The sequence below is a fragment of the Taudactylus pleione genome, unplaced genomic scaffold, assembly GCF_031769625.1.
Source record: "Taudactylus pleione unplaced genomic scaffold, aTauple2 ptg000100l, whole genome shotgun sequence".
Taxonomy (NCBI): Eukaryota; Metazoa; Chordata; class Amphibia; order Anura; family Myobatrachidae; genus Taudactylus; species Taudactylus pleione.
The window spans coordinates 7,138,791-7,154,681 of NW_028284502.1; the positions used below are offsets into that span (position 1 = coordinate 7,138,791).

At 42.3% G+C, this 15,891-nt stretch overlaps 1 protein-coding gene across 2 annotated transcripts in view; it reads right to left on the minus strand.

Moving 5' to 3' along the window:
* LGR4 (leucine rich repeat containing G protein-coupled receptor 4) overlaps positions 1 to 15,189 on the minus strand; it is a 116,169-nt gene extending 100,980 nt beyond the window's left edge. For both annotated transcript variants that reach the window (XM_088470408.1, XM_088470407.1), the window contains exon 1: positions 14,745 to 15,189. In XM_088470408.1, coding sequence (XP_088326534.1) covers positions 14,745 to 14,944 — 200 coding nt within the window. In that variant the 5' untranslated portion in view covers positions 14,945 to 15,189. The remainder of the gene's footprint in view (positions 1 to 14,744) is intronic.
* Between the last annotated feature and the right edge of the window lie 702 nt (positions 15,190 to 15,891).

The window sequence follows — 15,891 nt, forward strand, 5'->3', positions numbered from 1 at the left end:
TTTGTCCCCCTTGGATCCGGCCATGGTCCGGAACATCTGGGGTCACCGCTAGCTGTGACCCCAGATGCTCACCAGCATCCCCGGATCGGTACCGGCATTCTGGTACCGGCGGGGGTGTAGGGAAGACAGCATGGACGTCAGGACTGACTGTCCATGCTGTAAATCCAGATGTGCAGCCACAGCTGCACTGAAGAAAGCTTCAGGGGCTCTTCTAGCCCCCACTCCGACAGGTGCACCCGACGCCGGCCGGGCACCAAACTAAACTGAGGTGCCTTGGCTCGGGGGCGGGGTATAGGAGGGGGACCCTAGTGCATCCTGGGAGGCTGAAAAGCTTAACTCTATGGTGCCCAGCGACTGACGTCACACCTATACCCCAAGGTATCCTGTGGATACCCTATGGACCCTGAAGTAGAAAAAAAAGTTGCTATAATCATCACCCTCGGTCTTCACTTATGACCTGATCAAGTGTATTACAGAGGGGGAAAGAAAAAAAAAAAAAACAACATCTGGAAATCTAGATATTTGCCAATTGCAGACATAGATTTTATTTCTGGTCAAGAATTACCTTCATTTCTAACTTCAAATTCAGCAGGACTTTTTTTTTTAAATAATGGATGACAAAAGCAAAAACGCAAGTGGTCCCATAGAAGAGCTACAGTACTATTAACAGTAATGTATCTAAAGAGTTCAATAATTCAACCCAACTGAAGGGTTAAGATCAAGGAGGAAATAGTGGGGGGGGGGGGGTTCTATAAAGCTGTTAGGATACCGCAGGTAACCTGATAACAGAAGACAACAGCAAACACCTGGATACAGTGTTATTAAGGGTCATTTTAGGTTTAGTTACAACAAACATAAAAAAGTCATTTGCCACTTTATTGCAAGAAATGAGCAGATTATTATATAGACATTCAGCTTTTGCCTCCTTTAAATATTCTCATTTTCATAAGGTTTGCATACATTACTGTCTCTGCATACAGCAGTGATAGACAACCTGACACTTTGGGAGTCTCTCTAAGCTTCAAAAGAGCTCTACTTCACCTTTAATCTCAGTCATTAGGTAAATCAATGCATTTAATCAAAGAAAAAGACTGCAATCTGTAACAACATATCAGTAGGTATTTTAAGCAAAGCATTACAAGCTGTAACAAACATCCATCACAACCAAGCAGTAAGGAGCAGGGCCGCAAGCAAAGACTCGGAGGGCTGCCATTTGCCCATCACCAAAGAGACGCCTATATGATACAATGTAATGTAATGTAATTAGAGCATGCCTTCGCTCTCCGCAATAAAATATCCCATATATTTGCTTCGTCAAGGTATTTACTAAAAGCAAAGCTACATAAGCCGCCTACTGAGGTACTGGGCCAAGCCATTCATGTGTAACGTAAATGTGAATGACAAAATAAAATACTACTATCTAAAGGGAATGGATCTGCAAATAAGAAAAACAGAAATGAAACAAGCAGAGCTCGATTTAATAGGTCTACTAAACGATCCTTTATAACCAGAGACGTATGAACAGTCTGTTTTCTCAGTACTGTAATCCCTAAACATTCAGTCATTCATTTACAAAAAACTGTTTACCCAAGAAGGAATGGAACCGTTTAAAAGCACATCCTTCATACATACAGCACTAAACAATAAAAATAACAAGCATACTACGGTCATAGCATATGGTGCCGCCTAGACTACCGTACCACCCTAAACAGATCAGCAATATACCGATCATACGTACTGAGGCATATTACTCCCTGTACAATATCCACAAAACTGCACCTCCTCAGTAGACTGATGTGCAGTATACAGTCCTATAGTGTATACTGATGTGCAGTATACAGTCCTTACACTCTTGTAAAACTGGTCACTCTAGACCTATTATCTGTTAAATTCCTGAATAATGAGATAACAGACTAAATGAAAACTGCCCTAGAATTCCAGGAACCATGCAAGGTCCCTGGTCCAGATGGATTCCCTATGGCCTACTATAAACCAGTTGTAAAAAGTTTTTATTTAAATGCTTTGCAACAAATGTGTCTGGGATGGGAAGAGATGCAATTTAAAATTTAGTCCTAGTTCGATACACAGTATCAGATGAGCTTGCAGTCCCTATGGTCTGTAATACGTCAGGGCAGTTTATTCAAATTGGGTTGTGGCATCTTCTCCTTCACACTAAAGGAGCCTCTGAAGATGAGTTGGATTAAGAAAAGCAAAATTAACTTTTATAAGTACCTAAAATATGAAACTTATTTAAAAAAAAAAAAACACACACACACACAACTAACATTACTATTTCAATCTTGCCACTCAAAATAGGAGGCAACACTCAACTAAATATCTCAAATTACCCCTCAATCACCTATAGCTTCCCGCTGGCACTGTCCTCTTTTCCCACAAATCCATTATAATAAGTGCTGCTGCCCTTGGGTTGAGCTGGCTATTAAGCAACTTGCACACCTCTCCAATAATATAAAATCAGCTTTGCTCTTTGACGTTCAAAATATATTCCCCTCCTCAGCACAGTATTCCACCACACACATTTTGCTGGCTCTAAGCTAAAGCTAGGCCTTGTATGTAGGAGACCATATGACCACTCTTGGCCTTTTCTGTGATTGAGCACCCACAGGAGGAGAGATGCCATTTCCTTCATATACCACTCATTACTAACCACAACTATAGCATACTCCTACGAACAACAGTCAGCTTTGTGGGCGATATGGGTGCTCGAGCGACCCCAATATTTGTGCCGAAGCCGCCACTAATCGTATCTATCCATGACATCTTTCAGTCATATGTGGAGGGTAAAGTGAGCAGCCCTAGTCATTTTGTTAAAGTTGTGTCCTATGCTCTGACCTACATAAATATGCGAGGCAACAGGTCCAAGCCATATAAATAGGTCATGAAAAATGGGATGGCATGAGAAGCAGGTTAATAAAGTTTTCTATTAGTACTACTAAAAGTGAAAACAAATATAAATGTATAGCAGATAGTAATTTGTTCCCTCAAAACCTCAGATAATCTCCTCTACGCCCACTCTGTCTCGGAAACAGTACAGACAAGTGGCGGCCTTTGAAAACATTTGGGGGACGTGTTCCAAAATCCAATGGGTTTAATTTAACTAGACACTGCCATATAACCCCCCCCCCCTCCCCCCCAAAATAAAAAAAATACATCTTGGAAGGAAAACACCCACCAAATATCAGCTCAAAACCCATGGTTTTGTTACGGACAATTGTTGAAAATTTGTCAAGGATAATATCAAACTCAACTGAGAAGTTCCACAAAACAGGAACACCTTAGGTAGTCACACAACTCATTATCGACCAGTATTCTAGAATTAGTCAAGGCTTGTCAATCAGATCCTTAATACTCACCCCAAATCCTCACTCTATATCATAATACACTATGTAGACAAAAGTTATTGAAAACTGGCAGGAAATAGATCAATGAGATTTTATTGAGGTCAGTACTTTGTAGGTCCACCATGTGCAGTGATTACTGCAGACACACTTCTTGGTAAACTGTCCACAAGTTCCTGGACAACAGCAGGCGGAATGTTTCACCATTCCGCCATAAGTACAGTGGCGCTGAAGAAGTTTGTGTATGCCTAGAATGCACCAGTTACGCCATTTCGTCCCAGAGGTTCTCAATGGGGTCAAGATCTGGACTCTGAGGGCAGAATTCAATTGTTTCCAGCCCCCATCGCACCCGACGGAGTTATTCAATTGTTGCTCCTGTCGGGCGCGATCAGCTGCCAGCGCTCCATTTCAGCTCGCAGAGGGGTCAGAGCTAAAATCGGCGAAAAGTGACCTGTTTGGGCCCCCAAACGGCCCTTTTCGCATTCGCGCCCAGCAGTTTGGTCGTGGTTAGCCGATTTACGCGGCTAAACCCTACCACTTTGGGCGCGATCAGTGTGAAAAGCTGGAACAATTGAAGAGCGGCCCGCGATCTCCCATCACTTTAGATGGGAAGTCCAGGCCGCAAAAACAATTGAATTCTGCCCTGAGCTGGACGAAATTTTTGTATACCAGTCCAGTGTCGCCCTGGAAACATGACAAGTGGCATTGTCGGCCTGATAAAATTTGTTGTTTCCATAGAACTGCAAGTGCATGGGCCTCCCTACGAAGTGTTCTTGTCGAAACTGCCACATTAGTGACCATTTCGAACTCCTGTGCAATGGTATGCATTTCGCTTGCATAGGGGTGTCCAATCACTTGTCTACATAGTTTAATGCGAACAATTTTAGCATTTACTAATCTTTTCTATTTGGACCTCGCTTCAGTGCATGTGCCTTTAAGTTGTTACTTGAAAGTTCAATGCTTTTGTACTTACAGTTATGCAAATGTGTAAAGGTAAATAAAGTATGAGAGTCATTTAAGAGTAAATCCATATTATAAAGCAAGGGTTCTCGACTTGTGGCACGTCTACCTGCAAGTATACATAGAGAAATGTAAGGCACCCCTCAGTGTATTCAAATTAACTGAAAACAATGTGGTGAATAAAAGTATAAAGATAACTAGAGTGAAATAGAAAATCCTTTTATTTATTTATTTCCAGTTATTTATATAGCGCACACATATTCCGCAGTGCTTTACAGAGAATATTTGTCCATTCACATCAGTTCCTGCCCTAGTGGAGCTTACAATCTATATTCCCTACCACATGCGCGCACACACACACACACACACACACACACACACACACGGGTTAATTTTTGTTGGGACCCAATTAACCTACCAGTATATTTTTGGAGTGTGGGAGGAAACCGGAGCACCCGGAGGAAACCCACGCAGGCAGGATATACAAACTCCACACATTCGGGGCCTTAACAGGAATCAAACCAACAACCTCAGTGCTGTGTGGCAGTAATGCTAACCATGTGCTGCCCTCACACATGAAGTAGTATTTATAATGACAGAGTTTCCACCTATGGATATTAAAAGAACTACGTAAAAACTTGTGATGGAATCAAACCCAAACAATGGAAACCACATTCACTACATAACACTAGGCCTCACGTAATTTCATTTGTTAGAGTCTGGACAACATTCCATACCGTGATGGTGCCATAAATAGGCTTATGGGTAGAACGTCGGGAAACTTGTCTCCACCATAATCAACTTAAGTTCTTGACTATCATTAGTTCAGATGAGATCCTGATTATTTTACATGTAGGCATACATTCATTTTATTAGCCATTTTTTATGAAGTAACTTATATTATAGGTTTAGCTGTCCTCTAACATACTATATGTATAAAAGAGCAAGATATGCAGAGATTCAAAATGAAGTAGAACTGCAAATTTACGACACAAGGTGAAGAGAGGAAAACACAGACCTGCAATAGTCACCTAGACATATTGGCATGGAAAAGGGTCAGCTTTATTTATTTATGGAAAGGAGGGAAAAGGTATGGCAGTGAAGAAAGAATGGCCCTACCTGCAGTATCCCCATCTGGCCCAAATAATCCAATGAAAAGTGTATATGGGGCAACTGCCAACTCGAGGTATCCAAGCTCACCTGCCAATAACACACAGAAGGCCCGTCGTGAGGTCGATGACCTAGGGTTAAATCAGTCAAAACCTGTGTATTGGCGGGGAGAGCAACTCAAGAACTACTGCGAGACTGCCACAGTTTCCGTTCCTCCAATCATAAAAAGTGGGTGGGAAACTTCCAAAGAGGCAAATGACCTCCCAACCAGAAAATTACCATGTTAAACCAGCAACTCAGCCCAACACCTCTAATTGTAAATGGGGACACTCCTTAGAGTTTTAATCCTTGCTCCTAAATGTATTCTGATACAGCCTCGAAGTTTAAATTCCGCCGGGCGTATAAAATGGCTTCGGTCTTCCTTATGCCAAAACAAATGCAGTGTAGGTAATGTTGTTTGCATAGAAAACAGGGGTCTGGTGTTCACTTAGGGAATGAAGATACTGGAATTCACACTAGGCAAGTTTAGGTTTATGACAATAAATCTAATTATTAAAAAAAGTTATTCACAAACACCAATTTCAATTAAAAGCAACTTGCAACGTATATTTCCTTCAAGTACTATTAACGGTAGTTCAAGGTAAAATGAATGAGGGTGGGATGCATGAGATATCGCGTTCGGGATGTGACGCATCCCGCCACTCTTCGCATGCATGACGGTGTTAATTACACAGAAGGACGCGTATGTCGATGAGTGGGATCCAACTGGATTCCTCTCACATCACTCTCCGAATAAAAGACCATAGGCTTCTACAGGGCAACTCCATTAGAAGATGGCGTTGGCTTGGTGCATATGAGAAATGTTGTCAAACCCCCACAAACTGGGGTTTGACCGCTAAGGGTGTATTCTGTGATAGATATTGTGACAGGGTCAGCATAATTCCACATGAAGTAAATGTGGAATATCCAGATCTCCCAGGTTTGGCAGAGCAAAGGCATTAGGAATGTGTAATGTCCAGTTCAGGTGTTGCCTCAATCGGAGTCTGGAAAGGCAGCTGATTACAGACACCTGTGTGAGGCTCGTTTAAGAACTGCAGAGACACTAGGGAAACTGAGCCTGATGGCGAGATAGTCGCCCAGCTTACAGGCCAGGTGGTGGCTAGTGTTAGGGGACCTGGACCTGCGAGTCCACTGAAGGAATATTGCTGTTTGGAAGACTGTGTAACATCTTGCCTGTGAAACTGCCATATCCTGTATACCTGCCTGTGGTGAGCAATAAAAGCTACTGATGGATTTTACCCGGTCTATGTGATTCTTGTCACAATATGTACGAAACACCCTTATTCCAGAAAGGAAATACTCTGGTCTATCATTTTCTTATTTGATGCATGTACCTGTAATGGAAGAGTATCAGACAATAACCGCATCAACAAACCAATACGCATGAAAGCAAACCACCGACTCCCTCCCTCACCGAGTCGTGTACAGAAGGGTTCAGATCTTCCTTCATCCCCTTCACCTGTTACTAAGGGCTTTTAAAAAGATTAAAGTGGTAATTTCATTTGACAGCCCCATTCACAAAGCAAGAAATACATTATGGTACAGTTCAAAAGGTTTATAATCGCCTCATCATAAACACACATCTAAATGAGTATGAAAATCAGGAATGGTCTGTCCTCGGCACATCAGATACATGACGGTTGCAGAGAATAAATTAATCAGACTTTACATACACACAAGATGTGATCAAAACTTTAGATTATTAAGGGGTCTATTTACTAAGCAGTGTTAGGAGACAGAGTGCCAAGTGATAAGTCTGTGATAAGGTACCAGCCAATCAGCTCCCAACTGTCATTTTTTCAAACCACAGCCTGTGAGATGGCAGTTAGGAGCTGATTGGCTGGTACCGTATCACAGACTTATCACTTGGCACTCTGTCTCCTAACACTGCTTAGTAAATAGACCTCTAAAAAGGTGTACCTGTGATCACATGATTAGCCATATACAGACTGTAAAAAAGATTTTAGCCAAAACACAAGCTAATGAACTCACGCGGGGTAAGTGACATCACTGCAGCACAAACTCTACACCCGATATAGCTTTGTTTAAAAAAGGAATAAAACTAAAAATCCTCACCTATGAGGAAGAAAGTGATCCTGCTTCTTATTTATGTTTAAGCAAATAATAGGCTATTTTGGGGTAAGGAAGCCTATTTTCACTGCTTCGGTTCTGTAATGTTAATCATACTAACTGCTTTTGTTTTTTTTATTTGAAATACAACTTCCAATATATACAGCTTCATTGCTTTTTCACAAATTAAAAAAAAAAAAAAAAAGAAGTAAAACAGTGGACAAATCCTGTATGTTTCTCCAGGAAACAGAGGGCATGCCAAAAGGACGTTCAACAAGACCCGTCACTACTGGATGCCAAGAAATAAGAGGCTGTTTATTAGGATGGAACAACGTGAATCAAGTACAAAACAGGAGGAATCCAACTTGCTGGATTTGTCAGCATCTGTGCTAATACTACTGTACATTCACCAAAGTGATCTGTTCATGCCAGAGGGGGGCTGAAGCAGATTGGTGCCAAATTTGCCCGTGGCACACTGAAAAACAGTTGCATAAAACGCTCTGCGGCAGCTTGTTCCACATTGTTTGATTTGCCTATTAAAAAAGCAAAATGACTTAAGGAAACTCACTGGGAGTCTATAGTAACATTGCATCTCAGCATGATATAGGTAATTTAATTTTTTTATATATAAAAAAAATAGAATAAAAAATCACCTTCGATTTAATATTAAACCACCATAGTATATTATACTAGTCATGTGCGGTACTTATCTAAAAGTAGGTAATCCATAAAATGTCACCATAACCTGGTCCGGTATGGTCGTCGTTTTGGTCACAGATGTGACCATTATCAAGACCCCCTCAGCACTAGATACAGCCGGCATCATCACATCATGATACAAATAAAAAAAGTTTGTTTCTAAAGCGAGTGCTCTTTTATTTTATGTATGATTAATACCCCTTTCAGACATACAATCCGGGAAATTTGCTGCTCAGACCCGGGAATTTCTCCTGTGCAAATTCCCGGGTATTTGGTCGAGACCCCCCTTTCACACTACAGTGTCTACCCGGGAAATTCCCAGGTAGACCCCTTTCAGACAAGAGCAGGGTTTTTCTGCTTACCTGCCTCTTCTCTGCCGTCTGCTCCTCCCAGCCAAAAGCCGGCCAATCGTAATGCAGTTTTTTTTTTTTTATCATCATTTTTTAACATTTATTTTAATTCCCTGGTGGTCCAGCGGGAGTGCGGGCGGCCCGCTGTGGCACAGCCGGCCGGTGTTGGGGGTGGTGAGCAGCAGCAGTACTAAGCGTCCTATAGGACGCTTTGCGCTGTCAGCTACATGTCAAAGCTGTTTGGTGCTGCCCGGGAGTAGTAAATTCCCGGGTAGCACCATTCAGACAGAAGCAGGGTAATTTCCCGGGACTTAAGTCCTGGGAAAAACCCTGGTCGATTGCAGGGGCGGCTACCCGGGAACGTGTTCCCGGGTAGGTACCCTTCACACAGACATGAGACCCGGGAATTTTGGCCGAGGCAGGCCAAAATCCCGGGAATCTCAGTATGTCTGAAAGGGGTATGAGTCACACATCTCAGGATTGGAGAGGTGTGACATTTGTTGAACACCCTGAAAAGTGCATCAGTTACTGAGTGCATGCTTATGGACAACTACACAGTCGAGTCACATTATTATGACCACCAACTAATAGCCAGAATAACCGCTGTGTGCAGCATGGACAGCTGCTAGACGGGCTGGGAGTGACTCAAAGGTGCTGGTAGGTTGGCACAGGTATCTGGAACCATGCTGACTGCAGTGCATCCCACAGCTGCTGGAGGGTTGCGTGGTGGAGTATCCATAGAGCAAACAATTATCGTGGTGCTCAATTGGGTTCAAGTCCAGGTAATTAGGGGGCCAGGGAAGTACTTGGATGTCTTGGTCGTACTCGTCAAACAACTGCTGGACATTTCTAGCCGTGTGACATGTCACATTGTCTTGTTGGAAGATCCCATCCGCCTCAGGGAAGACAATCAGCATGTATGGGTGTAAGTGCTCTGCAAGGCTGGCTTCATAACCATATCGGTAGAAGGTACCTTCCACATGGATGAGTGGGCCCAGAGAATGCCATGAAAACATTCCCCAGACCATAACGCTGCAATGAAAACGTAAGCATTTTCCGCCGATGCAACTTCATTAGCATGGGTGCAGTGACCACCATATGCTTCGGAGCCCCCCATGCGCAGCATGGTCGCTAGAATTATTTCTCCAAAATAATTATTCAACAATTGGAAGAGGTTTTCATTAAATGATGAAGAGGATGTAATCATTTAGACCTAATATAAACAAATATTCAATGGGGGGAAATAAATGTTATCTATAACACTACTATAAAAAAAAAAAATTAACCTATAAAATAAAAAAAAAATAAAAAGAACTTAAATCTACTGTGCACACTGACTTCAGTTTACAGGTTGTCAGATATTACATGTAGGAAGCCAAATATCCTAACTTGTTGCTGCTTGCTTGTTTACTTTCAAATTCCTTTACCACAATAGTTCTCGATCGTGTCTGTACAATCGCCAAAATATACAGCATTTACACTAATGTAATTACATAATGTATCCCTGCATTGTCCTGTTGCAGCTGATGCTTTTTCTAAAAGACCAAAATCCCCATAGGTAGAGCAATTGCAATGTACAAAAAGTTCTGATTAAATTAACCGGCAACCTAAAAAACAACATGGCAAACGGGGGGTTTATGTAACAAAATAATTGGAAGCCCCAAAAAAAAAAGTTGTGAACAAGTATTAGACCACACATGCAGAATAGGGCAGAATTGTCTCGAAATCATAACATAGAAGATTGGTCCATGGTTAAAATAACGTTTATTATTAAACTGTAAATTACAATGCATAACCGGTAGCACCAAATATGAAAAGTAACCAACACCATGGGAGATGGGCAGGGGTGTATCCACCTATGATCCAGAACTAAGGCCTCATTTATTGTATTCCAAACAGTTATTTGATGTGCAATACTTCAGTTAGCATACACACAGCACATACATATCTGAATAGTGAATCACTAAAAGTAAACACTATAATTTAACAAAAACTAGCAGCACTTAGCAAAGTCAAATTTTGTATCCTAAAAAAGCACTTCTCCAACTCTGTTAAGACACTAACAGTCCAGGTTTTAAGAATATCCATACTTGAGCACAGATTGTTAAATCAACATGACCGAGGTACTAATAAAGTCACCTGTGCTCAAGCATGGATAGCCTTAAAACCTGGACTGTTAGCGTGTCTCGAGGACAACGTTTCAGAAGCATTGTCATAAGCCATTAAGAAGTCTTCTGTTCACATACTTTTGGGCTAAACCAATAGTCTTAAGAATGCAGCCTATGAATTCACTACAAAACAGCGACATCGTCGAGTGAGGCATAAGTAATAGCAGTTCCTGTACAAAATGGCTGCCACCGTGTCAAGTACACGTTAATTAGTATATCAATCTTATGCCATACAGGAAACCTAGTGAAATCATTGCGACTATGTGAAAGGTAGGGCTTATTTGACAACTGTAGAGCCTTTGCAGGACACTGCTGCCCTTTACAAATTGTTCGATTTACATGGCATAACGCACTCCCTCCTGTAAGCTATAAGGATGTCAGAATTCGCCAAAGAATTTTGCAACCATACAAAAATAGACTGTAGCAGAAAGCTTCAATACAGGTCACAGAAATCCGAGGTGACCAACATCCATAACAATCACTTATAAAACACAAACTTCTTATAATAAAAATGTGATTTTACAGCTATAATTTACGGTATTTATAAGTACTGTAACATCACTTAATACATATATCGCATTTACTTTTGCACTGTTTATAAGTGTTGCAGTTCAGGTTTTAAAGCCTTTATATTTATAAAAAGGTATATATTTATAGGTTATACAAAAGAAAAAGAAAAAAGAGCCGCCAGTAGAACTCCCCCCTACCCTCCTTAAAATACAGACAGCTTTACCACAACCATCTTTTGTGTAGCTAAACCTAAATGGCTGCATTTAAGGAGAGAAATAAAAGTAATGCAAATTAGGTCATTATTAATCAACTCAACCTACATTACAGGGTCACAAATATGCCTTTCCGTGTAGAGGGAAAGAGCTAAACCACAGGAAAATTAACAGGACGGCTTGCACTGGAAAGCATATTTGTGGGGGGGGGGGGGGGGGGGGTTTGGAGTTCCCTCTTGCCAAACAGTTGACCTGTATCACATCTGGAGTGAGGAACAAGAATCATATTGATTTAATTTATAGCCAAGACTTGTCTGGGATATAAAAGAAGTCTGAACCGTTCAAATGCAAACCCTGATATAGCCTTGTATAAAAATGACAAGGACGGTAAGCTGCATACTATAGATAACAGCCTCAACATCTAACAATTAAGTGTAGATGTTTTATTCCTCATCCGAGGTCAATGTTTGCTACCTTCAACAGTAAAAACATTCTTTAACTTATATTAGGTTAGCAGACAATAAACTGGTACTTTAATGATTCACGAAGATTCACAACATAAAACACTAATAAAACCACTCACAAAGCAACAACTTTCCAGCTTTGTCGCTAAAATAACATCCGCACTCTAGCAGTTGGTCTATCAGGGACTCATCAATATAAGCTTTATTAAAAAAAAAAAAAAAAAAATTGGATAGAGAGAATAAATATATATCTCTACACACATACACAGGCAAGATCTAAGGGTCCTATTCAACGAGACATAACCTCTTTATCACTCGATAGGCTATCGATGGACCTCACCGGGGAGGGGGCAAGTAATGTTAAAACAAAAGGCATACTCTTAGTATCACTGTGATACTAAACTAAAAATTCCATGGTAATAGGGATTGTTGATACATGGGGCCTTAAAATCTGTGCAATCTGTAACAAGCACACTATATATACACATACATGTTACTACAAAGGAACTGATTTATTTGTACAAGTTTACACTGCTAGCGGAAGTAAATTGACACAGGAGATAGAAATGTCTCAAGAAAGTGTCATACAAATAGGCTGCTTGTCACATTAGGCTAAATGTTCTCCTTGCCAGTAGCTCTAAAGCAGTTGTGGAACTACATATCCCAGGATACATTGCCAGTCCATCGGTCTTTGACGTTTGATGTCATTTATTTTCTGACTATTGATCTCTAGGACTAGAATAGTTAAATCAGTAGCCAACAGGAATTAAGTAGCAGATACCTTCCCATAGTCAGGTACTAGAACTCACTATGTTTCCCAAGTCTATTGGTTATGCTGTAATAAACACCAGGATTACATAGCTAGAGCATTGTGACTTTCTGGGTGGGAAGAGAGGTCAGTAGGGGTAATTGCAGGAGGACTTCAACAATATTGCATTCTACAGAGAGGCTCGTCATGTATCAACCTCTGCAGGGAGCGAGTCTTTTTTCCTCTGCCTACAGACAAATATAAAACAACAAAACCTGACTACAATAGAACAGCAAACTAGACTGGAAGCCAAAACACATGTACATGCTATGCATGTCATCTATGTATATAATTGTTTACATAGTAACACCAAAGTAAACAGCATTTGAACTACAAAAACCAAAGCCGGAATATAAGGCAAGTCATGCAATACTAACAGGAGGAATTTGAGCTCCCTGACCAGAAGAGCTTACATTTTAAATAGTACACTGGCAACATAAACAAACATCTATATAGTAACAGTACTCTTCTGACAAGTGTATATAGGCACTATGCAATTGCAAGTGCTTGGCTTTGATTATTTACATACAAATTGTAGAAGAACTTTTCTGTGAAGTATTAATACAATATGAAACATAGGTAGCATTTATTTATTAACAGTTATATAGCGCACACATATTCCGCAGATCTTTACAGAGATTATATGGACATTCACAGCAGTCCCTGACAGTTTACAATCTATATTCCCTATTACATTTACACATAAATACACTAGGGTTAATGTTTTGTCAGAGCCAATTAACCTACCAGTATGTTTTGGATTGTCGGAGGTAACGGGAACACAAGGGGGAAGCCCATTCAAATATTGGGGAGAACATACCAACTCTACACATATAGGCTTATGAAAGAAATGTGATGATTGGTCCATTAAGAAGTGTCAATTGTCAAAGTTACAGAGGAACTTTGTTGATGTATTTTGGTAGCTACAATAACAATCATGGAACTGAGGGCAGAAGGCTACGATGAAACAAATCAACTGAAGGCAACTCTGATGCCCACTCTAGGCACCAGTCACAAAACTTTACAGACCATGGGCACAGTCAAAACATTTGTAAGCAGCTAGTGCTGCCATGCCATGTACTGCTATGGTGCTTTCTACACCAAGACCTGGGTGCTAGATGTCATCTATCGTACCGGCATAGGTAGGTAGTGTAAAGAAATTATATTATCAATATTACTGCAGGAGCAGGACAGATAATCAACATCATGCAACTCTAAAAATACTAAGAATAATCCAAAAACTAATATTAAGTGAGACAGAGTATAAAGCTGGGTAAACACTAAACTATATCCCCAGATTGTACTGCAAGTACAGACGACTGGGGATATCGTTAACGACACTTGGGAGCGTGCATCGTCCATAGCGTAGTGCCTACACACTGGACGATTTGAACGATATATCGTTTAAAGATGTCATTATCGTTCATAAAAATCATCCAGTATGTATGGGGCTAAAGAATCATGAATACAATACACTCAGATATAGTTGGCCATGATCACCAGTATCAACGACATATAGTATCAGTAGTGTCCAGTGCTTCATAGGCGATATACACAGAGCAGAGTGGAGATGTCTGACCAGGGTTATGGAGTAAGCAGGTGAATGCCAGGCTGAGGGTAGAGGAGGGCAGCGGTGGCCCAGCTGTGAGACATTGCAGCCCCCTTTGATGCACTGCAGGAGTTTGGTTATCATGTAAAGTAGCAGCAGAAGTGACCCCACTCTGTGGCTCCTGCTATAGAACTGCTACATGACCAGGGGAACTCTGATACATGGCTGCAAGTAGGTTTATTCAGTGGATAAAGTGATATGAATGCTGCGGGCACAGCAGCGACCCGAGCCTGCTCCTAGACAGCAAGAGCCCGCAGCATGCAACTGCCCCTTCCTGAGGGCACCGGAGTCCTCCCCCCGCATCTGCCCCTTCCTGAGGGCACTGGGAGCCCCCCTGCACCTCACCCCCCACCTGCCATACTCACAGCATGTTGGTGAAGACGCTGAGACCCCCGGGAACCGCCAGCAGCCCTCTCCCGGAGCAGTCAACTCCTCTCTCCGCGTTGCAGCGGCATGGCACCGGGCAGGGGGACGGCGATGAAGCCCCGCTGGGCCCACCTGAGGAAGGGGAGATCAACAGCAATAGGAGGGCGGTCAGAGCCAGCAGCCAGCCTGGGCAGCTCATCCTTATCCCCGCCAGTGAGGGCTGCACAAACCCCTGCTTCTCTATAGACAATGAGCGGCGGCCGGGCGCTGGGAGGGATTACTCCATGCAGTGTGCTCCCGGGACCCAGGGCAGCAGCGTTTCCCTCTCTCCTCTCCCGCAGCCAGCAATCACTACAGCAGCAGCACACAAGGGGCAGCTCCTGTCCCCGCCTCCTGCTCCCGGGAGCGCAGCAGCGCTAGTATCAGGCATACAGTGTAACTGCCGCAGCCACTCCGCTCCCTCCTAGCGCTGAACGCAGCCCACATGCTAATGAGCCAAGGTGCATGCTAATGAGTGGGGAGCTCTCATTGGCTGACACGCTTTCGTATGCAAATTGCAGCACAACACACAGTCTGCCTTGTGATTGGCCGCCAGTCCGGGGGCGTGACCATAGAGGAAGAGGGACTGACTGCTGTTGGTTTCTAGCCTGGAATAGTGATTGTGTGTAATCTTCAGCCCTGCAAGAAGAAGCTGGGATGTCCTGTGCAGACTGCTATATATTATGTATACACCATTACTATGTATCATATATTATACAGCCTGCTATGTATATTGCTGTATTTTATATGTACACCATCACTCATGTCTATTATACACTCTGTGTATACTGCTAGTCAGAGCCGTAACTAGACTTTTTGGTGCCCTGTGCCATAAAGAGCATTGGCGCCTCCTCATTTTTCAAAGGGACATAATGCACTCAAAAAAGGGCCATGGCTTCATGGGGAAGGGCCAGGGAAGAGATAGGGGAGGCCAGGAGATGCTGGGGATGAAATAAGAGGAAGCTACAAGCAAGAATGATAATAAACAGAAATTTGACAGTCCCAAACAGCACCCCCTGACCTGTGGTGCCCTGTGCGATGGCACCGGCCGCACTACCCAAGCTACGGCCCTGCTGCTAGTTATTGTATGTACACCACTACTGTGTA